The following is a 25,962-nucleotide window of genomic DNA, read 5'->3' as shown; positions in this document are numbered from 1 at the left end:
CTAGGTTCCTTGACTAGGTTCCTAGTTACCTCACAACTCAACAAACTGCCCCAAACTATCACTTCTGGAACAGTGGCCAGTCCTAGATCCTGCCCATTGATCCAGCCGCACCATTTCAATGTTTACTAAATCATTTCATCAAGCGTCGATGCAGATTCAGCACAGCGAATCATGAGCTGATAAGTAAATAATTTACCCAAGTAGAACTATAATTCTATTTTGGAGTAGCATGAAATATGTGCTTCACAAAGTGCTGAATTACAGAAGGAACAAAGGAAAAAAGAGGAGATATATTTACCATCTCTAACTTATCTGCTTTGAGACGAACTGCGGGATTTAGAGAAATCTTCCTTTTTTGTGGTCCATAATCATCACTCCAGGTGGGGCCAATAGCTAAGAGACAACAGGTTGCATATTAATTGGAAATCTAATTGGATTTTTTCCCCTCGTTGAAGGTTGTGTTCTGAACTCCTGCTGTTCAAACAACTCAAGCTAATCACCTGAATGCCAGAATTAACTCCAATGTTTATTATTTCTCCCCTTTTAAATATTAAGCAAGATACCATCTTGATGTGTATTAAAGATCTTGAATGGAAACTTATGGGTGATGCTGATCTACAGGTTGAAACTTTCTATACTCATCCACTGAGACACAAGGGGGAGGGAGTGGGGGAGAAATCGTGCTTCTTTGTGGTCCATAATCATCACTCCGGGTGGGGCCAATAGCTAAGAGACAACAGGTTGCAGAACTAAGCAAAAAACAAAACCCCAACCTGCAGCATAATTGCTAAAAAGCTTTGTGGAACGAACAGTTATTACTGAAACCATAAAGGTCATATTATGATAGAGGCACATGGCTTATACCTGTGACACCTTTCAACACTTTTTTTAGGTGTCTTTTCAACAAGACACCTAAAAGGAAACAGGAGACGGACTGGGCGTGAATGCGTTTGCAAGGACCTTTGTAGTTCTTAGTGATTTGCAAAGCCTTGGGCACATGTGCGATCGCGTTTCGTGGGGAGCGTTTCACTTTGGACAGATCCTCCTGCTTTTTTTCAGCATCCCTCGAGTTTTATCTTTTGTATATCTGAGTGTGCGAGGGCTGGCCCAAAGAGCACGCAATCTTAAGATAGCACACCGTACGGGAGCACGGGTTGATCGCCCTAACACTGCCACGTTTCATGTGCTTTTAAGACAAAAATAGCAACATGCAAAGTAAGAATCAAAGGAACAAACAGTACTATGGGCAGGTAAGTCAAGCAAATGCGTAGAAGGCTCACTACTACAGGCAGCATTACACAAGGGGTCCCGAGAAAAGCAAGGAAGACAAGTGAAAGAAACTTTGGGGTCTAAATGTGAGAGAGCTGTACGCAGGTAAATCAGAGCAACATTATCAGAGGTGGTCAGACTGGAAGATTTCCTCTTACTGAGAGAAAAACAGGTCAATGAAAATTCGTACTGGCTCCCGTTTTGACAGCCAGTATAGCCGATCCTGGCTACAGATCCCCTTTCCAGTCTTCTGCTTGTCCCATGCTGCTCCTCGCCCAAGGAGTCAGCTGCTCCTCACTCACCTTTGCAGCACTACTTCCCTTTTTCTTGTCCTAAGGCAAACCCACTGGCGCTGCTCGTTCTTTATTACCTCTGGCAACGGCCAACTGTTCTTACCCCTCGCTCTCTAGCGGCAAGCACCACCAAACGGATCAAAGAAGGACCAGAGCCAAGCCAGGTTTTCGCTTGCAAGGCGAGGCTGCTGCACAGGCGAGCAGGCAACATGTGCGCTCGCTTTGCCAGGAGTGTGAGACAAAAACAGAACGGAACGGGGAGGAGGCTCTCCAGCCACGACTGTTTGTACTGTCAGAGCTGGAGGCAAAGGAGCGTTCGTTACACATATTCTCTCGTTAAGAGGGAAACTGTCCTCAAGAGACAAGAAATAGAGGGAAAGGACAGGATATACCACTGAGGCATAAGACGGCAACTTCCAGCCCACAGGCGTAATCGAGCCCAGGTCTGGGAACCAATCTGACCCACAGAGGGTTAAGCACTGTCTGTGTGCCCTGCCCCCTGCTCTTCCTTAGTCCATGCCCAATGGGGCGGGGATACCTCACTAGAGGGAGAGAAGCGCAAAGGGGGAATTCCTTTCGTAGCTCTGATCACAGATAAGCTACAGATTCCCCCACACCAGCTGAGTGCAAGCGCCGCCTGAGTCCCTTCCCCTAGTGCTAATGCCCCAATTAGGGCAACCTGCATTGGAGAACTAATTTCTTTTTTTTAAAAAAAATGGGTGGGGTGAATGTCATGGGAGGGCCCAGGACTTTGGGGTGGAGCCAACCCCATGACAACATCTGGCCTGCTGGATTGGTCCAGGAGTGTACTCCTGCCCCCAGACCAAAAGTGGTTACCCTCCCTTGCAGCAAGGAATAGCTGGTGTAGTTGTAGATGGAGGCACAGCTGCGCGATGTCTCAGGGGCCGGAGCACCCACACCCCCAATATCCAATGTTGGTAGCAAGGAGAGCCCCCCCCCCGCCCCACCACACATCATTTTCATATATTTCCTTGAGTACCAAATGCCTATGGATGGCCCAATTAAGCAACCTGCTTAACACAATACTCACCCACTCCTGTTACCCTCCAATTGTAAACAATAGCGTACAGCAAAAGTCATCCAAAATTAGATCTTCCCAGAATATCCTGCCATTCACAATGTTTTGCACCTGATGTTTTCCACCGTGAGGCATGTTGAATCAGAATTAACCATAACTTTGCCACCATGCACTTTCTCATAATTTCCCATAGAGCTTTTTAGTTATTCAAAACCCACAGTAGTGAGCGTTAAGCACCACCAAGAGATCTTACAATAAGCCTGCACGGAAATCTGGCTTTTCCCTGTGCAGGTACTTATTTTAAAAACAGAGCTCCCAAGTTCGAAGCTGTTTTAGAGAGCTAAGCATAGAGAAGGGGATGTGTAGGTAACTAGCCCCACTGTTTTACGCAGTTCTTTCCTGCACTCCTCGGATAAAGCAAGCAGCTCAGGGCCACATGGGAACAGTCCCATGTCATTCCCACATCACTGTTGGCCCTGTTTCACTGATGTGGGGAGGATCTGCAGCGTTGGCCCCTTCCCACATGTTCCAGGTCGTCTCACATTACCCTGACGGTGCAGGAAGAAGGCACTGGCAACACATAAAGCATGTCATGCCATTGGCATAATGTAAGAAGGGACCCAAATAATGTTATATGAAGATATTCTTGCTAGCACGGAACAGGAGGGAAAAATGTTGGCCACAGAAAGCTAACAATTTTGAGAATTTTTTGCATCCTAGTTCATTCTCTTTTCTAGACAGCAAATGACTGTGGCTGGGATCCAAAGAATTACCTTAAGGCTTTAGGCATGCCCTACTGGTATTTCAGACTTCTTCTTCTTCTTCTTCTTCTTCTTCTTCTTCTTCTTCTTCTTATTATTATTATTATTATTATTATTAGTGTTTTATTGTCCACTGTGCCTGGTTGGTGCATTCCCTTCCCTTTCTTGTTGTTTTATTGTGATTTTATCAGATGTGGCAGGGACTTGCTCTTTTATTGTTTTACTATGTACAGCATCATGTGCACTGATGGCGCTATATAGAATCATAGAATCAACTCCACTATTCTATGACTTCCAGCAGAAGAAACAACACGCAACTTTTCCTGCCCCTGGGTTTTGTTTTGTTTTTAACCACCATTCACTGGGCCAATTCTCACTTTGTATTTGGCTATGCGTCACCCAGGTACAAAATGCATGTGAACTGCACATTTGTGGAAATGCCCCTTTAAAATACACAGGAGCAATGACTGGAGGGGCAAAGCAAGTATTTACTACCCTTCATTGTCAATAGCCGAGTCTCTGCCTTCTCCCCAAACTTTTATTTTTCCTCTGGCAAATGTCAGAACAAAATGCAGGACTCTTTAATACATGTTTATGTCCCTAAATATACATCTGCCAAATGTATATGTGCAGAATGCTACAGCTTTGAAAAGGCTACATTTCCATGGAAACTTGATCTTGATGTATGGTGGCATTCACTTTGCAGTGACAAAGGCGTGTACTTATTACTAATCTCTATATGCTTGGCAGCTTTCAAACTATCTACCTTAAGGATGCCTTTCCACTTCAGGTTGTCGGCTGAAGAAGCTCTGCATATCTGCCATATAACCCCTGTACATTGCGGAGTGTTTGAGAGCACGCTCCGGGTTCATGCAGGGCTTCAGCCAGGCCTACTGGATTGAACTATTTGATGCAGGAACTACAGCATCATCCCAGAACACATACAGATGTGCGTACGAGGAAATATCAGTTGTGGTGCTGGGCAAGCTTGCCCACTGATCCAGATATTCACAGAGAGAAATTCCCTGGAACATACTTTGACAATGCTGTATCTACTCATTCCATTTACATCACACATTTCCTTCATTACAGAACCCCAGTGGTGTACATGGGCTTCCCAGATGGTCTCCCATCCATAAACTGGCCATGTCCATGCCTGCTTAGCTTCAGCAAGGTTACCGCATCATGTGCCTTCAGAGTCAAAAGCAGCCTTCCCCAATGTGGTGCCTTCCTGATGTTTTAGACTACAACTCCCATCAGTGCCAGCCATTGTGACCAAATGCCAGGGATGATGGGAGTTGTAGTCAATGCTGGGGAAGGCTGGTCTAAAGACACACGATGCAGCAACCTTATCTCCAGATGTTTTGGACTTCAACTCCCAGAAGCCCCTGCCAGCATGGCCAATGTTCAGGAATGCTGGTAGTTGTACTCTAAAACATCTGGAGATCTACTACCTGCCCATCCCTGTTTAGACAATCCCTTGGGACCCACAGCCTCAAATGACAGGTGTAAATGCTGAATTATAGCTACGGCTGTGCAAGGAAATGTTACAAGCAAAGGCAATCCATCTTTGTTCAGGTGTCCCATAAAATAGCCAAGAATTATTACATTGCAAAGGTACTGCAGGACAATTCATTCATTCATTTTAGCCTTTCATTCACATTAGAAAGAATGGCCCATATAGCACCTTTTTTAAAAAAGGAAAGCACATCACACGTGACTCACATGAAAGAGTAATAGCAAACCCCCCTCCTCAAACGATGAGAAAGCAAACAAATGAGCATTTACCCCCGACAGACACATCAGCAGTACTGTTGTTTGCAGAAGAAGCTGAAGGCTGTTCTCTCTTCTTGAATCCCACTTTTGTCTACGGAAAGAAAAACATAAAATTAGGAAGTTCCATTTACTAAAGTAGGTCAGGGGCCAGGCTAAAAACATATGACATTTTAAAGAACAACATGTACACAAACGACAAAAACCACTCACTCATTATGGAGAAGAAAAGTGCCTATGCTTTATCTAAAGATAAATGTAATACAGCAACACATGTAATACAGCAACAACAGAGGTCTGCCTACAAAGCCAATTGGCTGGTTACCTTTACAACAGAAAAACAAACCCCTAGATTCTGGAATAAGGATTAGAAACCCCTTTGGAAGAGAGGGAATGGTTGATTGTTCCTCAAGTCATACCAGAATAATTGGCATGCCCACTGTGATTATTATAGCTTTGCCCTGGCCACTTCTGCCAAGAACCACTCCCTGCCCTGTTTCCATTTCATACAGTGATGTGAACAGAGTTAACTGCAGAGAGTAAGAGAAGCTACATAAGAACGGCAAGGAACGAAAATAACTTATTCTGCAGGCTGGACTTCTGTGGCTGATAACTTTCTCCTACAGAAAGTGGAGGAAGGAACTAGAGGATCAGCTATCCTTAACTTGATACTGACCAATAGCGATGACTTAGTGGATAACGTGGCAGTTACGGGAACTCTGGGGGAAAGTGACCATATCATACGTGAATTCTTGATTTTAAAGAAACAAAAGCTGAGTGTAGCCATGCACATACTTTGGATTTTAGGAAAGCTGATTTAAAAAACCCAGAACTATGATAAGTAAGGTCCCATGGTGAGAAAAAGAAGTCCAAAGTGGGTGTGAGTATTTAAAAAAGGAAATTTTAAAGGCACAAATTACAAACAATTCTAACAGATAGAAGACAACAGAGGAAACCAATGTGGCTCCACAAAAATGCTTAGAGATGACCTGAAAACAAAAAGGGACACATATAGGAAGTGGAAGGAAGACCAGGCTACAAAAGAAGAGTACAGACAGGTAGCACAGAAGTGCAGGAATGGCATCAGGAAGGCTAAAGCTGAGAATGAGCTGAGGCTAGCGAGGGATGCTAAAAGCAACAAAAAAGCCTTCTTCAGATACGTGAACAGTAAATGACAGAAGAAAGAAATGGTGGTTCAACTGCTTAATGAGGATGGCAAATTGATAACAAATTACAAAGAAAAGGCCAAAATGCTCAATTCCTACTTTGGCCCAGTCTTCTCCCAAAATCGGGTCTATGACCCCCCTGGCAAAAGTGAAGTACAAACTGAAAGGGAAGGATTGGAGTTTGAGGTTGATAAAGAAACGGCTACGGAACACCTAAATTCTTTGAATGAGTTCAATTCTCCAGGGCCTGATGACCTGCATCCTAGAGTAATAAAGGAGCTGGCAGAAGAACTCTCAGAACCACTGTCTATTATCTTTGCAAAATCATGGAAGACAGGCGGTGTGCTGGACTACTGGAGGAAGGCTAATGTCATCCCTGTCTTCAAAAAGGGCAAAAAAGGAGTTACCTGGGAACTATAGACCAGCTAGTCTGACATCAATCCCTGGGAAATTTTTGGAGCAGATTATAAAGAAGTCAGTCTGTAAGCACCTTGAAAACAATGCAGTGATTACTAGAAGCCAACATGGATTTGTCAAGAACAAATCCTGTCAAGACTAATCTGATCTCATTCTTTGATCGGGTAACCTCCCTTGCAGACTGTGGGAATGCTGCAGACACAATATATCTTGTCTTCAGCAAGGCTTTTGAAAAAGTGCCCCATGTTATTCTGATTAACAAACTAGCTAAAAGTGGGCTAGATGGAACAACTATTAGGTAGATTCACAGTTGGCTACAGAATCGGACTCAAAGAGTACTTATCAATGGAACCTTCTCAAACTGGGGAGAGGCAACGAGTGGGGTACCACAGGGCTCAGTCCTGGGCCCAGTGCTCTTCAACATTTTTATTAATGATTTGGATGAGGAGGTGCAGGGAACGCTTATCAAATTTGCAGATGACACAAAATTGGGTGGGATAGCTAATACCCTGGAAGACAGAAACAAACTTCAAAGTGATCTTGATAGGCTGGAGTGCTGGGCTGAAATTAACAGAATGAAATTTAATATGGATAAATGCCAAGTTCTACACCTAGGAAAAAGAAATGAAATGCACAGTTACAAGATGGGGGACACTTGGCTCAGCAATACGACAAGAGAGAAGGATCTTGGAATTGTTGTAGATTGCAAGCTAAATATGAGACAACAGTGTGACGTGCCTGCAAAATAAGCAAATTTTGGGCTGCATTAACAGAAGTATAGCTTTCAAATCGCATGAAGTACTGGTTCTGCTCTATTTGGCACTGGTTAGGCCTCATCTTGAATATTGTGTCCAGTTCTGGGCACCACTCTTCAAGAAGGAGGCAGACAAGCTGGAGCGTGTTCAGAGGAGAGCAATCAGGATGAACAGGGGTCTGGAAACAAAGCCCTCTGACGAGAGGCTGAAAGAACTGGGCATGTTTAGCCTTAAGAAGAGAAGGCTGAGGGGAGACATGATATCACTCTTCAAATACTAGAAAGGTTGTCACACAGAGGAGGGCCAGGATCTCTTCTCGACCATTCCAGAGTTCAGGACACGGAATAATGAGCTCAACTTACATTAAGCCAGATTCCAGCTGGAAATCAGGAAAAACTTCCTGACTGTTAAGAGCAGTACGACAATGGAACCAGTTACCTAGGGAGGTCATGGGCTCTCCCACACTAGGAGCATTCAAGAGGCAGCTGGACAGCCATCTGTCAGGTATGCTTTAAGGTGGATTCCTGCATTGAGCAGGGGGTTGGACTCGATGGCCTTATAGACCCCTTCCAACTTTACTATTCTATGATTCTATGGCAGCTGCAAAGAAAGGGGAGGAGGGTGTGCTACATTACATGTGTGGGCAAGCTTCATATGGACTACATGGTTTACAACAGGGACTCTCGAATAAGGGCCTCTAGTTAAGGAATTTACTCCCAGCATCCTACCAGATTCCAAGCCTAGAAGAGCCATCAGTAGATTTAACATACACCTCCTGACTCTGACCCATCCTCTGCAGTCTGGCTTAGTTTGTATCCAATTTCTATTGTAGTTTTGCACAGAGAGTTGCTGCAGTAGTGGTCCTGAGAACAGGAGATCCCTAGCAGGCACTGGGCATAATTTTTTACATGGGGTTTTACAAGGGGCAATGCATAATGTGCCAGGGGGATCCATTTCCCCAGCTCCTTTTGACAAAAACAGCCGCACTTTGATTACCATATATAAAAAGGGAATCATTACTGGTAAGTCCATGAAGTCATTTTGGGTATGATTTGCAAACACTCCAAGACATTCCGTCTTCTAGGTATATTTTACAGCCTCATTAAGAATGACAGTAATAATATTCTAAAGAAAGGCATTTCATAAGGAAACTTAACCTCTTACTTGATGATTCTTAAGGTGGGTTAAAGAATATACTTACAACATCCAGAATAGCCATCTTTGAAGCAATGTTTTCAATAGGAGACAAAGCCAGACTGAGCGCCAGTGGAGAATGCTGTTGTCGATATGCACCTGAAGTTATCAGGATAGAGGACGGCGGCGTACTTTCCACTTGACTGGGAGCAGTTTCATGTCGAACGAAAGTGATCTCCCAAGAAGAGTTTGATCTAAAACGAACCAAAAGGTTGTACACAGGTATCATGTGCTGCATTCTTCCTGTAATAATAAAGACTTCTTTGTAGTGTTCCCCTTATCTAAATACTGTAGGTAGAAAATTAGTTTTAGCAAGTCAGTAAAATCCAGAGGAACAGAGGTTGTTGTTTGGCAAAACATATGTAATACTTTCCTTAGGCTAACTGAAAGGTCACAAAATGTGAAAGCTTTCAAGATCGCAAGATCTCTTTATCAGGTAAGATATTACAAAAAGCAGGATATGGCGGGGTGGGGGCAGGATAGGAATGATAGGGAAGGCTGACTTGATTGAGTGACTGCATTTGTCCCGTCTTTTTTCCTCCAAGGAACTCAAGGCGGCATACAAAATCCTTCTCCTCTCCATTTTCAGCCTTACAACAACAACCCTGTGTAATAGGTTGGGCTGAGAGTCTATTACTGGCCCCAAATCACTACCCAGTGAGCTCCATGGCTGAGTGTGGACTAGATCTCCAGATCTCCCGACTTCCAGTCCAACACGCTAACCATTGCACCGCACTGGCTCTCAACAGATTTTGTATCAAAATCCAGGCACAGTCAGATCTGGACACAAACCAACACACTCTGCACCCACAAAACATAAATCGTGTGATCAAAATAAGCTCTGTATGTATCTGTTGAGGACCATTATGATAACTTTACTTTCCCAACATTATTTCCAGAGCTGCTTCTCTCTGACTCACTCCCCACCATATCCACACACACATTCCAGGTACAGCTCCTAATGTGGCATAGATATTTTTTCTGTTTAAAGTTAAAAGCCCTGTTGTGCAGGCATCAAGCCCACAAGCAGGGCTTTCTTTTTTAACGGCTTCCTTACTCTCTATTTGCTCTGTCGCTCTCTCTGTGTGTGTGTGTGTGTGTGTGTGTTGCTGTTTTATTTTAGCAATTTCAACAACACATGTCTAAAATTCTCTCTGCAATCATGAAGGCTAGAGACAAAAATGAACTCAATCTAAACAAAGAAGCTAGGCTGATGTAAGGGGCGATGGCTCTGCAGTTTGGTCTTGTAGTACAGTATTTACCTCAGCTTTGTTCGGTTGATTAAACTCCTTGCCTCTTCATAGGTGACTCCAATCAATGATTCTTTGTTAATGGATACGAGCTGGTCTCCGGGTCTCAGTCGACCATCCTAACGAGAACAATGAGCACTTAGCACTGATTGTCACAATCAGCCCAAGGAGGTCAACACAAACTTTTGAAATCTATCACTTCTAAGGGAAGGCGGTGGCAGTAGCGGAGGAGGGGGGATTCAATTGGTCAAATTCAAAGAGTGGTGCCTTGAGGAAAGAATCCTTGGCTGATATCAATTTGCTAGTGTCGGTCTTAGCCTGCGCTCTTTACATTGTGATACTGCAGAGAGGGGACAGGGATGGTATACACAATTGTCCTGATCAAGAGGGTGGCTTTCAGCCCCCTTGCTCTTCTCCCTGCTCACATCCCAAGGGAAGTTGTCTCCCTCGTTCACCATGAGCAGGACATGCTATTTTGCAAAGCACTGCAACTCTTCGTAGTGTCCTACGGCACACAGAACCTGCTGATAGCAAACAAGTCACACAACATACCCACTGTGAGCAGCTACCACAGCAACGTTGCTTTGTTTTTTATATATAAAAAGGCTGCCACAAGCAAGCCAACATTGTTTATGATCTCTGAGTAGCTGGGATTTGCTGCCCAAGCAAGCACTTGCCCCCAAAATACATGATCGCTTTTGTACGCGTGCACTAATTGTGTCTGCAAGAGAAGAGAACTAACAGGAAAATTACAAGGCTCTTTAAAAGCACGTAATGCACTCCCTCCTGTGAATCAGAATGCACAAGCATGCTTGAATACTCCTAAAATATATGCCCCCAAAACAACTCTCTGCCTGTGGATACATTGTACAACCATGGGAAGAATTCTAGCTGAGCAGTCACTCACTCTGATGTGTTAGTTTTCTTTGTGCAGGGAGTTTTATACACATAAATGTGATACCCCTACTTCTCCGCAGTCTGAACTGGTAGAGTCCCACGAGAGCTGTACCACATGCGTTTTTCTTCTGAATGTCTGCTTTGGTCTGTCAACTCCGCTTTAGGCCAGAGCTAAACTAGATCGTCACAGCTATTACTTACACTCAAAGGTTTATTTAAAAAATGCAAGGCATGAAACAGAAGCAATGCTGTAGGTACCACTTTTATTTTATTGCTCCTTAACTAGAGGGGTTGCAGTCTGCCATAAAACAGACAAGTGAAATCCTATGGAAGGGAGAGGATGAAAAACACAGAAAAGGAATACGGAAAAGGATACTCAAGTGGTACTGGATGTAGTGGGGCAAGGAGAAGTTTGCATTAATATTTATGTGAACTGTTTTGCTGCTACAGAGCTAAGACCTTTTTTTAAAATAGGGATGTCAGTGGAATTTCACTGAGCATAAAACTGGACACAGATGGTAGTTTTGTTTTAGAATTAAGCCACAGACAGTCTGTGAGAAGTTTCTGTACCAGTTAATCCAGCTTTGAGCTGGATTAATCTGTATCAGAGGGGTGGGGTAAGGGATCTGGTTTCAACAGCTATACATACAACTTTGGTGAACGTTTGGATCAGGGAGGGGAAAACATGGAGGGCCCTCAAACAGGGAACACTTCAAGAGAACAGGAGTTGGTGTGGTAGCGGAGAAAATGACCAGAAACATTGCAAATGCACCCAGCTCAAACCACTGCACAGCCATCTGCAAAGGCTTCTCCCATTTCTGTTTTGCCGAAGTCTACATTTTAAATTAAAAGATGCCACATTATTATTATTATTATTATTATTATTATTATTATTATTAGTCTTGAGTGGGCTTTAAAAATAAGATGTGAAAATTCAGTCCACTGGGATTCTTGCCCTCATCAGAATGACAGAAATTCCAAACTTATAGATCACTTTTATTGTGCAAAGTACTTTATAGTGCTGCAAGATTGGAGGTCACCAGGGAAGCCTTGGGAGGAATGCTTTCCCTGTTTTCCTTGTGGGGGGGGGGTGGCATCGTGAAGGTTCGCCACACCAGTGGCAAGACGCTCTGCTTTGCAATGGCTGGCAATCTGTGGCCATCTGAAAGAGATTCGAGGCTGTGAGCCTGTACTAATCAAGCTATGCTCAGAAAGTAACTGCAGCTACACCTGCTTGGTGGCGGGTGCGGGGAGGAAGATGGCGGGAAAGAGAGATAACAGCAGTCAGGTGGAGGCCAGTGGGAGTGACTGTGGGTTGGAGCAAGGAACTGAACAGGACAATTCAAGCACCCCTGGGAGTTCAGGTAAGAGAGCAGGGAGGAGGAGAAGGAAGGAAGAAAGGAGGGAGGGAGGGAGGGAGGGAGGGGAGGGAAGGGTGCTTACTAAACTCTTTTTCTCTAGTCTGAGAAAGAAAGGGATGCTTCACATAGAATCATAGAATAGCAGAGTTGGAAGGGACCTACAAGGCCATCGAGTCCAACCCCCTGCTCAATGCAGGAATCCACCCTAAAGCATCCCTGACAGATGGTTGTCCAGCTGCCTACTGAAGGCCTCTAGTGTGGGAGAGCCCACAACCTCACCAGGTAACTGATTCCATTGTCGTACTGCTCTAACAGTCAGGAAGTTTTTCCTGATGTCCAGCTGGAATCTGGCTTCCTTTAACTTGAGCCCGTTATTTCGTGTCCTGCACTCTGGGAGGATCAAGAAGAGATCCTGGCCCTCCTTCCCACATGTATGGGAAGAGGCACACAACCAAACTATTATTACTGATTATAAGTCACCACCACCACCACAGTATCCTGGATACCAGTCTTTCTCCAACCTGATGCCTTCCAAATGTGTTGGACTACTACTCCCACCATTGGCAATGCTGGCTGGGAATGATAGGAATTGCAGTTTGAAACACCTGGAGGGTACTGTCTCGGGGAAGGCTGCTCCACGCAAAGATATCTGTCTTGGTCTGCTCTACAAGCGGATTGGTTTGCATTTTAGATGCTGGTTGATATAGAAGCTGAAGTTCTAAATCAGCAACAACCTCTGTTTTGTTCTTTAGGTCTCATTTTTGAGTAGGGCAAAATCCTTCTTTTTCCTCTACCGATACTGATGCAAGTGACAATGCTGACCTCTGGTGGCTTTGGTGGCAAACAGCATACTCTCCATTTGAAACTTGCTCTTCGCAAAAAACTGACTGTTGCCATGATCAATCATGGGCCAGACTATTAACAATGAAAAAGATAACTTCCTTAATTTAAAGGAAGGGCAAACAACTGTAGATGATCACAAAAATGTGCAAACTTTTGAGAACTCCAAATCTCTTCATCATTCAAGATTTTACAAAAAGCCAGTGGCGGTAGTGGTGGGTATGCAGAATGGGGGGGGGGGGGAACACTGACTTGATGGTGAAGTTTGTATGCCTGCATGGTGGTGGATTTCACCGGGAAGGTTCAGCTTTTCCTTCCTCAACTGTGGCCTCCTCCAAATCCACCCCCACCCCAGCGCTTCAATTAGACTTGTAAGAAAGCTTGTCACTGGAAGGCTTTTAAAAAATCTGATTGCTGTGGGAGAAGGTGGTGGTGGAGTCTCCACGGGCCAAAGAATCCACATCCATGCCCTAGACGCTGCCACAAGCATCCATGACAGCATCCTGGGCTGCCAGCAATCATGGGAAATGTAGCTCCAATGTTTCACGATGTCTCTGCTGAGACGTGACATATCCCATGGCTCCTGGAAACCTCAAGCAAGGTCATACAAGTTCATAGAATACAACTGGATGGTTCCACAGCTTCTGGCTCACTCTAGACTGCTGCCTGCAGCCCCCGAACACCCTCCTGTTTCCCATGCTTGTCAGAAAGACAGGCACTTTGTTAATTTTTCTTTGACCTCTGGTTCATTTCCTTCTGCTTTAAAACATGCTACAGTCTCTCCTATTCTCAAGAAAACTACTCTTGATAGGCTATCTCTGTCTTAACTACCGACCTGTCTCTTTGTTGCCTTTTGTTTCAAAGATCCTGGAGCGTGTGGTCTACTCTCGTTGTCTTGATTTTCTTTCTAGTAACTCTGCTCTGGATCCTTTTCAATCTGGATTCCGTCCTTTGCATTCCACTGAAACAGCCCTTACTAAGATTACCAATGATCTTCTTATTGCCAAGTCTAAAGGCCTCTATTCCGTTCTTATTCTCCTTGATCTAACTGCAGCCTTTGACACGGTTGATCATGATCTTCTTTTAGATTCCCTTCATGACCTCGGATTTTGTGGCTCTGTCTATAACTGGTTTGCCTCCTATCTAGCGGGTCGCTCTTTCAGCATGTTAGCTAACGGCAGCTCGTCTTCTTCTTTTCCCCTTTCAGTAGGAGTTCCGCAAGGCTCGGTGCTTGGCCCGCTGTTGTTTTCTTTATACATGTTGCCCTTGGGTAATCTTATTCAATCTCATGACCTCCAATATCATCTGTATGCCGATGATACACAATTATATCTTTCATCTCCGGATCTTTCTCCTGATGTTCACGATCGTATCTCGGCATGTCTTTCAGATATCTCAGCTTGGTTGCTTCATCGTCGTTTGAAACTTAATATGGCAAAGACTGAATTGCTTGTTTTTCCTCCTAAACCTTCTCCTCATCTCTCATTCTCTCTTACTGTCAATGATGTTACACTTACTCCAGTCAAGGAAGCTCGTAGTCTTGGCTTTATATTTGATTCCTTGCTCTCCTTTATTCCTCATATTGAGGCAGTAGCTAAATCCTGTCGTTTTTTCCTGTATAATATTGCCAGGATTCGATCATTTTTGTCTGTCTCTTCTGCCAAGACTCTTGTTCATGCATTGGTTATTTCTCGGTTGGACTACTGCAACCTTCTTCTCACTGGCCTTCCTTCTTCTCACATCAGTCCATTAGTTTCTGTTCACCACTCTGCTGCTAAGATCATCTTCTTGGCTCGCCGCTCTGACCATGTTACTCCACTTCTGAAATCTCTTCATTGGCTTCCAATTCACTTCAGAATCCAATATAAACTTCTCCTGTTGACCTACAAAGCTTTTCACTGTCTAGCTCCTTCCTATCTTTCCTCTCTCATCTCACACTATTGCCCCGCTCGTGCTCTTCGCTCCTCTGATGCCATGTTTCTCACCTGCCCAAGGGTCTCTACTTCCCTTGCTCGGCTTCGTCCATTTTCTTTGGCTGCCCCTTACGCCTGGAACGCTCTTCCAGAACATTTGAGAACTACAAGTTCAATTGCAACTTTTAAAGCTCAGATAAAAACTTTTCTTTTTCCTAAAGCTTTTAAAACTTGATTTTGCTCTGACTTTTATACTGCCTGTTTGGTGCATTCTCTTCCCCTCCTTATTGTTTTATTATGATTTTATTAGAATGTAAGCCTATGTGGCAGGGTCTTGCTATTTATTGTTTTACTCTGTACAGCACCATGTACATTGATGGTGCTATATAAATAAATAAATAAATAAATAAATAAATAATAATAAAAAAATAGCAGATCCCTCCCCAAAATTCTCTGTATAAGGGTTGCATTCTTCATTTGAAAAACCAAACAAATCTTATTAACGCTCCCCACCCTCCCACTCAAAAAAATAAAAATGAAGTCATGACTCCTTTCTAATTAACTACTGTGGTTGGACTGGAAGCAAAGACATAGCCATGCTAATTGTGTTCATCAGACGCTGGCTAGGATATCACCAGAAATAATAGCAAACGCTAACAATTTCTCGGAAGGAAGAAACGAGAGGTACCTAGTGATAGATGTCTGGCTGTTATTTTAATAATGTATTAGTTTTATATGTTTTTAATCAGTTTTATGCATTTTATGGTATTTTTGTATTTGATGTTGTTCCCTGCCTCGATTCAGAGGGAGAGGCGGGTACGAAATAATAATAATAATAATAATAATAATAATAATAATAATAATAATAATAACAACAACAACAACAACAATAATGTCCTTTCAGGTTTGCTACCACTGCAAATCAGATTAGATCAGTCTCGATTCTGAAAAGCGCTTACAACAATTAAGCAGGTACTAAATAATGACACACACTCACACACACTCACACTCACACACACACACACTGCCCTGTGCCTGCCAGACCACGCTGGACTCCATGGAGAACATGAAACACACAAGTCCCTTATCTACCTTATGACAATCACCTCCAGGAATAACTTCCAGAATATATACCAAGGGGCCTTCTTCCCTGTTAGTGCCTCCTACGATGTTCAAGCCGAGGCCTGTTCCCTTGGCAACGGTGATAATCTGAAACACGTTGTCACTAGACAAGGAGGGAAAACAAAGTTAGCTTTAAAAGGTCAGTGGCTGGGAAGCTGAGAACAAATGCGAGGAGGACCGGCCTGCAGCAGGCTTCTCCTGTTGTTTTCTTGCAGCTACGCTTTGAGAGCCCGTGGCTTTCAGAGGCTTACATTTTAATCAGGGGATGCTTCCCCCACCTCCGCTTCAGTTCAAAAGTAGTGGCTGTCGGTGCAAGTTTATTCAAGGGGAAAGTTGAACCAAGCAGTCCTGCTCAAACAGGAACCTTCAGGGCAGAGCCTAATGCAACTCTGCTTTCATAAAGACAATTCTGCTCTGGTGAACTAGAAAGAAAACCATGATATAATTTGCCTTTAAAAATAAAGCAGTCAAAGAAAGGGACCATGGAACCCAATTTTTATTCTGGGGTCTTCCAGGTGCTAACAACTGAAAGGCATTGTAGGAGCAGAGAATGCTGCCTTATATGGAATTGGTCCATCTAGTCCAGTATTGTTGACAGTGACTGGGTTCAGATAACACGATAACCAATGGTGGTTTAAATAGTCGACGGTTAGTTATTTAACCCACCATGGGTTCGCGTGTTGTTTGGAGGGAGTTATTTAAACAACAGTTGGTTACTTGGCCGAAATAACCAACTCAATAACCAACATGGTGCAGAGTTGGCTATTTGAAACACCACTGGTTATCATGTTGAGTGGAGGGCACTGTTGGTTATTTCCTCGGCCACCATTGGTTATTTCGTCAGCCAGAGTCAAAAGTCAGCAGTCAAAACAGTGGCTGCTGCTCTAGTCCAGTTGGCAGGATAGATTTTTGGCAGCAATGGCTGATGGGATACTAGTGGGAGAACTGAGTGGGGGAGAGAGGGCAGGGGATGAGTGAGTCAACTCATCGTTGAGTAACTGTCAACTCAATGCTGATCCTAATCCACACTACGGTTGATTATTATCATGTTATGTGGATAAACAACTGTCGAGTTGATTATTACCCCACTCTTGCCTATTGTGTTGTCTGAATGCAGTCACTGACTGGGAACAGTTCTCTAGGGTTTCAGGGAGGATTCCTGTCCCCACCCCCAGCCTAACTCTAGATGCCAAGGGTTGAACCTGGGGCCTTCTGCTTGTAAAGCATTTGCTCTAGCACTTAGCTGTAGCCCCTTGACATACACTGGGCACCTAGTTCCATCTTTCTCTTCTTAACAGAGGTTTTTGTGGTAAAGAAAAGACAGAAGCAGCAATGGGAAGACATGAGAGGGTTATAAATGGAAGGGGATGTCATCTGGAAGCCCCCTCCATGTTTGGGCAGGACAACTGCATGATAAAAGCCTCATCTGAAAGTACCCTCAGCCTCTACACACATAAAAGGTGGGTTTTATGAAGCGGTACTAGTACAACCACCAAAGAATATAGTGACGTTTAGGGATACACAAAGACAGGTCCCTCCACAGAGAAAACAGGGCATTTGATATCTCTCTCTAGAAAGCCCCAAAGATGGGTGGACTGGATGCCTCTGCTGTTGCCCCTCTGGGCACACATCCGACTGCCTCACAGAAGGCTTTGGCATTTTGCTTGGGCCCAATAAAGGAAAAGCAAAGCTGCAAAGCCACAGTCATCATATTATGACTCCTTTCCCTCCTCTGTTGAATGAGGCAGAGCAGAGGTGAGGTGATTCTTGCCTATAAGTGCCAGCATTGTAGGTAGGGGGTAGCCAGCCAGGACTTCAATCGTGGTACCGTTCTTCCCTCAGGATTGGTTCAGTGATTATTCTTTTTTTAAAAAAAAAGAAAAAGAAAAGAATAAGAAGGCAGTGAGAAAATAAGCAAAAAAGGAGAGGTCTCAGAGAAGGGACTGTCGCTCAGTCGCAGAACCTGTGCTTTGCATGGGGAAGGTCCCAAGTTCAATCCCCATCATCTCCAGTTAAAAAGATCAGAGAGCAGGTAATGGGAATGACTTCATGCTTGACAGCATGGAGAGCCACTACCCATCAGTGTAGACCAGGACGGCCAAATCCGGACGGCCATGTCCTTTGCAGCGATCACCAATTGGTGGGTTTCTGGCTTTTGTGCAGTTCTTTCCTCATTCTGAAAGGTTGAAATGCTCCTCCTAAGTGACTGGCAGTAAGAGCTTAAAGCAACAATAGGCTAGTATTTGGGGCCACAGACCCTTTCGTCCCGCCCACTGCTGGAATGCAGCCTCCAAAAGCGTCTCCAAAATGGAATTTGACCCTTGGGCTGAAAGAGGTTCAACATTCCTGGAGTAGAACAATACTTAGGGGCCATAGCTCAGTGTGATGGAGCCCCTAGTTGGCATGCAGAAGGTCCAAGGTTCAATCCCCGGCTTCTCCAGGTAGGGCTCGGAAAGAATCCTGCCTGAAACCCTGGAGAGCTGCTGCCAGTCAGTGTCGACAATAGTGAGCTAGATGGACCCATGGCCTGACTAAGTATAAGGCAGCTTCCTATGTTCCTATGAGCTAGATGCCCATGCTCACTGGGGATGAGGGACATTGTAGCCCAATACATCTGGTGGACACCTGGGCCAGATCTACACTTTGTGTCAAATCATTGTGATCCCATCATGTGTTTTAAATTTGTATTTCTGCATTGCTGCTGATTTTATCTTGGTTGTGTATTTATATTGTATTTTATGTTATGGTTTTATACTGTTGTTTTATACTTTGAATGGTCTTAATTTTTGTGAACCGCCCAGAGAGCTTCGGCTATTGGGCGGTATAGAAATGCAATAAATAAATAAACGTGATGCTATATGTCTCGCATTTATACCTCGTAGGACACACACTGGGCCCATTCAGAAGACACTTTAAACCATGGCTTTAACCATGGTGGTTAAGTCAGAAAGCCGGGCCATATTCAGAAGACACCTTAAACCACGGCTTATGGTGAATAAGGCTTTCTGACTTAACCACCATGGTTAAAGCCGTGGTTTAAGGTGTCTTCTGAATGGGGGCAATGACATTTCTTGCGGTATTTTGGATAATGTGGAATAAAAAGCAAGAAATAACACTATGAAAGCGGTAAATGGAATGTGTAATGTCACCCAACAGTTATCACTGCACTTCAGCGATGAAGGGTATGCAAATGCTTAGACCATTTACCGAAATATCTGTAAATATTGTCTCTGCAGAGGCCACCAGTGAGGGAGGAAGCAGCAGCCAGGCACCTCTCCATCATGCCTGGGTCCAGCTGAGAGCCCCCTCCCTCCTGCTACCAACTGTCTCTGCAGAGGCCACCAGTGAGGAAGAAAGCAGCAGCCAGGCACCTCTCCATCATGTCTGGGTCCAGCTGAGAGCCCCCTCCCTCCTGCTACCAACTGTCTCTGCAGAGGCCACCAGTGAGGGAGGAAGCAGCAGCCGGGCACCTCTCCACCGTGCCTGGGTCCAGCTCCAGCTCAGAGCCCCCTCCCTCCTGCTACTTACTGTCTCTGCAGAGGCCACCAGTGAGGGAGGAAGCAGCAGCCAGGCACCTCTCCACCGTGCCTGGGTCCAGCTCCAGCTCAGAGCCCCCTCCCTCCTGCTGCCAACTGCCAACTGTAACTGCTGAACTTTCCAACTAAGATTGTAGTGCCTGAATTTGCTTTCCTTTCCCCCCTCCTCCTCCTCCTCCTCCTCCCTTCCAATCCCCTTTCCTTTTGTGTCATGTCTTTTAGATTGTAAGCCTGTGGGCAGGGACTGTCAAGAAATACTTTTGTAAGCCGCCGTGAGAGCCTTTTTTGGCTGAATGGCGGCATAAAAATCCTTAAATAAATAAAATATAACGGGTGACAGATGAGAGGAAATGCACGGCGACATCCACCGCTAATTCGCTTTTCAAGCCATACATATTTGCAGAGAAACGGCACATGAAACAAGACTATCCTTTCACTTCTGGCCATTCACAGCTCTAGACCAACATGGTGGCTTCGGAAATGAAAACCCAGCTTTCCACGCTGATGTTTCCTTACAAATTCTTACAAAAATAGATCTATGAACCATTAGGAAAGTTACTTTGTGGCAGTTTGAAAGGAAGTGGTTGCGGTGGGCTTTCCATGGTGGTTTGCAAGCATGTCTTTGGGATGCAACAGCTGAGGACTTGGTGACCCAGAAGACGATCCTGAAGAGAAGCTGTCAGCAGCTTTACCTCAGAGAAGGAAAGAGGCAAAATGAACAACTTTCATAAGTGACAAATCACTTCACAAAGCACAGATTTCAGGGGCTGGCATAGCTATTATATAAATGTGTAATAGAGGAAGGACCAGGAAATCTATGCCACCAGTTAAGGGCGTAATTATCCAAAAACAGCTCTATCGTATTCCATGCCTTGGTTTCCTTCAAAATTGGTAGTTCTCTCTATCGCATTACAAGGGAGCACGACCCTTGCTCTCAAGAGTAGTGGAAATTCAAAATTCTGGCAGCCCAGCCTCACTAAGAAGCAAAGAGGCTACATTTTCTCTGTTGTGGGATGATGTTTCCTACTGGTATATGTACGACCTAGGGCTTAGAGTGTGAAGCACAGGGGCAGGCAACCTGGTGCCCTCCAGATGTTCTGGACTACAACTTCTACATCCCTGATTATTGCTCATGATGGCCAATGATGGGGGGTTGAAGACCAAAACATCTGGAAGGCACCCCTGGTGTAGCATTCAGATTAAGAAGATACAGGAGCTGAGACGATTGCTCTGTATAGGACCTTTCCATGTGCTCAAATCCAGCCTAGTCAGCTGCTGCTCACCTAAAATGGCAGAAGACTTTCCCACATGTTTCCTCCAGGCATTTGCCTACCTGTAGAGCAGGACTGTTGAACCTCAAGGCTGCAGGCCACATCGTGTGGGGTGGTGATGGTTTAAAGCAAATTTTCCAACTGCACAAATGCCCTGTCAGATAGACACACACACACACACGCCTCCGCCAAACACATTATTTCTCTTTCATTACTAGACAGGTTATCACCAACACTAGTAGCACCTTAAACTTAAAGACAGATTGACAGGGCCATCTGGATACCCAGGAAGGACAACAGACGAAGAGAAGTACACCACTGGTTGTCACCTACAGCCCCCAATTGAAACCACTGCAACGGATCATCAGTGAACTCCAACCCACCATCAGCACAGATACTTCTCTCTCACAAGCCTTGGGATGCAGGCTAGTCCTGGCCTACAGACAACCACCCAACCTGAAGCGGATGCTAACCAGCAACTGTACACAGGACAGAGACACAGACAGAGGGACCAGACCATGCAATAGATCCAAGTGCCAACTCTGCCCCCACAACTATTCAGGCAACACTGTCACAGGACCCAACAACTTCAGTCACACCGTCAAGGGCTCTTTCACTTGCATCCTTATATAATTTGTGTAACATGCCATCCCCGACTTTGTCTATTGTTTAGTTCTTAATAAACACAAACACATAACACACGCTTTATTTTTTCCACCACTTTTTTCAACTGCACATTATCAGATTTCCAACTGCACATTTTTCCCAACTGCACATGTTGTGTCCAATAGCACACTAAAAAAAACCCTGCCACGTCCGTCCCACCAGGAGACCAAATATGGCTCTCCAGGGTTCCATAAATGGTCATTCACCATTCTGCCTCTCCCCCTCCATTCTAAAAGATTGAAATTTATTTATTTATTAAATTTATATACCGCTCCATAGCCAAAGCTCTCTGGGAAGTTTACAAAAGTTAAAAACAGTGAACATTAAAAAGTATACAAAATTTAAAACCATCAAAAATATAAAAACAACAATATAAAACAGTATCCATTTTAAACAACAACAGTTCTGGGTCCATTAAAAAACAAACTTAGCATATGTTGTTAAATGCTGTTAAATGCCTGGGAGAAGAGAAAGCTCTTGACCTGGCACCGAAAAGACAACAATGTTGGCGTCGGGCAAGCCTCATCGGGGAGATCATTCCATAATTGGGGGGCCACCACCGAAAAGGCCCTCTCCCTTGTTGCCATCCTCCGAACTTCCCTCGGAGTAGGCACTCGGAGGAGGACCTTAGATGTTGAGGGCAGTGTATGGGTAGGTTCATGTCGAGAGGCGTTCCGTCAGGTATTGTGGTCCCAAATGCCTCTCCTAAGGCAGAGTTACTGGCAGTAAGGGCTTTAAGATCAAATAGGCTGCTCTTTTGGCCCTGGCTACCAGTGGGATGAGGTCCCTGAGAGCATGTCCAAAACTGAATCCAGACCTCAGGCTGAAAGAGGTGTAACCCCCCCCTCCACTTTAGTAGAGGGGCCTGCTGTGATGCCTCGGCCCCTCTGCATTCATGGTCCCAGTTTTGCTCATGCAGCTATGCATAAGCAGTGCTCCCATGTAGCTTTTCTCTTTCAGACATCCAGACTAAAAAGTGCGATACCACAGGGGGAGAGGGGGGCAGCATGGCCCACAGCCCTGGCCCCTTCGATCATCCAGGCATAGGCAAACCCGTGGAGGAAACTTGTGAAAGGATCTAGACTGCACAGCCAGACAATTTTGAAGTAGCTGTTAATTTATATTATATGCCACCTTCTTCCAAGGAGCAAAAGGTGGTGAACGTGCTTCTCTCCCCCACCCCATTTTATCCCCAACAACAACCCTGCAAGGTAGGTTAGGCTGAGCGATAGTGAATGGCCCAGTGAGATTTACGGCTAAGTGGGGATTAGAGCCCAGATCTCCCCTACCCTAATCCAGCTCTCTAAGCATTGCATCACACTGGCTCCAAAGTACACCTTGGCCGAGATAGCATTCAAACCCACAGGCTCAAAATGACGGGAGCCTAAATCCAACGCCTTGGTCATGGCACCACTCAACCAAAAATACCACTTTGGATGTATATGAAGAACCGCTTTTATTGTGCCCTGAGTATCTGCGAAGCATGCTTATGCATGCCCTTTCACACTTCAGCAAGTGGTACTTTTTTTGTCCTTTTCTAATACTGCGTCATCATCAACTGTATCAGTTTTTCAATTATTCATTGTGACAGCAGTGGCAGCGAACTAACTGCGTCTGAATTTTTCTCACAGTTTCGTTGCACTTTAAATAGCTTGCAAGAAGACCCTCTTGTTTACTGAATGAGGGCAAGGCTGTCCGAGTGGTAACTAGGGGTTGTGTTACCAATTCACAGGTGAGTTATGCAGAACGCAACCACACCACGACAGAACAGTGGGCTAAGAGCCGATCCTATCTGATGGAATTCCAAGCATTCCGGTGTATTAGCGATACTAGAGTCCATTAACTCTCAATAAATAAAGGGTCAAAATCAGGTGTGTGTGTTTTAATTTTTGTGAACCGCCCAGAGAACTCCGGTGATTGGGCGATATAGAAATGCAATAAATAAATAAATAAATAAATAAAGTGTAACAAGAAAATTTAATTTATAAGCCTTTCCACACACACAAAAAGTTAGGAAAAATTAAGCTCTCTTCTGGAAACTGAAGAATGAAGAGCTTGAATATATTCACACATCACAATGCACAGAGCCTTATTCTGCAATGTGAATACGTAAATGAATAGACCTGGCACAACTTTATCTGTACGCCATCGTGAGATCCCAGTAATATAGGGTGGGATACAAACGTTTTGATAAGAAAGAAAGAAAGAAAGAAAGAAAGAAAGAAAGAAAGAAACTTGGTAACATATGAGCTGTACAGAGTTCTTGGGATTGATGTACCTCTGAGCCATTTATTTGCTGATGTTTTCGATCTCTTGCTAGTTATAGTTATAAATGTAGTAGACATTATTAAGCAGAGATTACCTGAAACAGCAGTTGCTAAAACATTTCCTTGAATTACAGGCTTGGAGACTCAAGCTGTTCTCAAACCATGGAGGAGCAGACTGTTTTGTAATGTGAGAATGAACCCCTAGGGGGCAATAACTCACTTCTGTTGTGCTCAGATCCGTAATACACACACACACCATATATATATATATATATATATATATATATATATATATATATGAATGATTGAACAGAGGTGTCCTTTCTGTCCATCAAACATCAACCCACACATAAAATCTGGGCTAAAGGTCTACCTTCCAATTCACGCAAGCGTTTTTCTACCAACCTGAAATATTAATAGAGGCCACCAGGCCACAAAGCATACTCTACTATTCTGTTATACTGCATACTGAGGACATAACCAGCAGCTCACCAGCTAGCAGTTGTGTCGGGGAATTCCTTGTAGAGCTTGCGTTACTATGCAAACTGCACCTCTCCATCAGGTCTAGAAATTCTTTCCTGGAACAAAAAAAGATGAAGCTGCGATATCTATCTATCGGGAAATGGACACCTAGCTTGTCTGCTGGGCAAAATCTTGTTTTTTGCTCAGACTGTTGCACCACAGAGAATGTCTGCATCAATGTTTCTCCTACTTTCATCCCACCAGAAACAGGAGCACCGGAGCAAGAACCTTGTAATGTAAGTCAATCCCTCAGCCTTCTGCAAACTCCTCCAGATGAGTTGGACTATAATCTCCATCATCCCCAGCCAGCACACCCATTGTCTGTGCATGCTGGTGATGGTGGGCATTGTAGTCCAGCACATCTGGAGGGCATTGGGTTGGAGAAGCCTGCAATATCCCCTGCAGACGTGAGGGCTGTATACACGGTGGTTGGTCTTGTGGTTGCTTCCCACTGCAGCACGGGCTGATTACAGATTTGTATGGGCTGAAAGTGGTGCGGCCTCAATGGCAGAGGTCAGGTCAGTATCAGACAGCATCCAATGCAGATCTAGCACTTGAACTGGGTGCCCCGATGAGGAACTTCAAACAGTACAAATTCTTGACACTGCTGACCCCACTGAAGTTCTTGATCTTGAGTTGGAACTCAAATATTGGGCTGGCCGGAATATCCAAGCAGGCCTAAAAGCTGTGCTTTCCTCATGCTGAAGTTAATTACAAGGTTCACCAGTAATCTCACCAGATTCTTACACAGATGGTGCTCCTCTGTCTTTACAGAGCTCCCTGCCAGATAAGCTTAGGAATTCTATTCCTACCACCACCTCCACCCATACACAAGTTCCCATCACACCAACGGCTGCTCCCTCTTAACACATGGTCAGTTCTTAAGCTCTTGTTCTTAAAAAATAAATGTCTATACCAAGAAAATTAAACTCAGATTCTGCATTCCAAATAATTGCTGGAACATGGTCAAGTGGTCTTGGACTTCACATACATTTTCCACATGCATGTTTTATTCTGAATTTGCAATTACTGTCTTTGTAGAAATTTGGTATTGGTGGTTGCTTTTGGTTTTCCAAATTTTGCTTTTTGCAGCAAGAAGTACAAAAGTGATGGGAAACTGTGGTGCTTTAAATGAACTTTCTCCAACCTGGGATCCTCCAAACGTCTTTGACTACTACTACCATCAGCCCCAGCCAGCATGATCTATGGTCGGATATTATGGGAGTTGTATTCCAGACATCTGGGGAAGGTTGCTTTATACTGCAGTTGAGTACAAGACAAACATGCCCTTTAAGAAAATATTGTCTAGAGACAACACCCTATATACTTCCCCACCTTACCTCCTGGCAGAGACATAAGATCTATTAAAAATATTTCTATCCTATGTTCTCCACACATTTAAAGTAAGTTACAAGTAAACAAATAAATCTCAGTTCACTAATCCACAGAGGTCTAGAGAATAAGAAAGCCTGCCAAGGGTGAGCAACCTGGTCCCTTCCAGATGTTTGGCTTACAACTCCCATTAGCACTAACCTGCAAAGCCAATGGTGAGGGATCATGGGCCTTGTAGGCCAAAACTTCTAAAGGGCACACATTGCCCAACCCTGCAGTATAGAGTCCTTTGCAAGCACCTACAAGTTCGGGCACTGG

At 44.3% G+C, this 25,962-nt stretch overlaps 1 protein-coding gene across 2 annotated transcripts in view; it reads right to left on the bottom strand.

Annotated features, from left to right (window-relative positions):
- The window catches only part of STXBP4 (syntaxin binding protein 4), a 160,799-nt gene that overhangs the window by 117,199 nt on the left and 17,638 nt on the right, over window positions 1-25,962 (bottom strand). For both annotated transcript variants that reach the window (XM_063119899.1, XM_063119900.1), the window contains 7 exons: window positions 24,283-24,368; window positions 20,146-20,278; window positions 16,021-16,153; window positions 9,930-10,036; window positions 8,675-8,861; window positions 5,151-5,229; window positions 299-393 (listed from right to left, as the gene is read on the bottom strand). In XM_063119899.1, the coding sequence (XP_062975969.1) occupies window positions 299-393; window positions 5,151-5,229; window positions 8,675-8,861; window positions 9,930-10,036; window positions 16,021-16,153; window positions 20,146-20,278; window positions 24,283-24,349 (801 nt within the window). In that variant the 5' untranslated portion in view covers window positions 24,350-24,368. The remainder of the gene's footprint in view (window positions 1-298; window positions 394-5,150; window positions 5,230-8,674; window positions 8,862-9,929; window positions 10,037-16,020; window positions 16,154-20,145; window positions 20,279-24,282; window positions 24,369-25,962) is intronic.

This window comes from Elgaria multicarinata, chromosome 3 (assembly GCF_023053635.1).
Source record: "Elgaria multicarinata webbii isolate HBS135686 ecotype San Diego chromosome 3, rElgMul1.1.pri, whole genome shotgun sequence".
Taxonomy (NCBI): domain Eukaryota; kingdom Metazoa; phylum Chordata; class Lepidosauria; order Squamata; family Anguidae; genus Elgaria; species Elgaria multicarinata.
The sequence above is the reverse complement of the archived record's forward strand: the minus strand, read 5'-3'. Positions and strand labels throughout refer to the sequence as shown.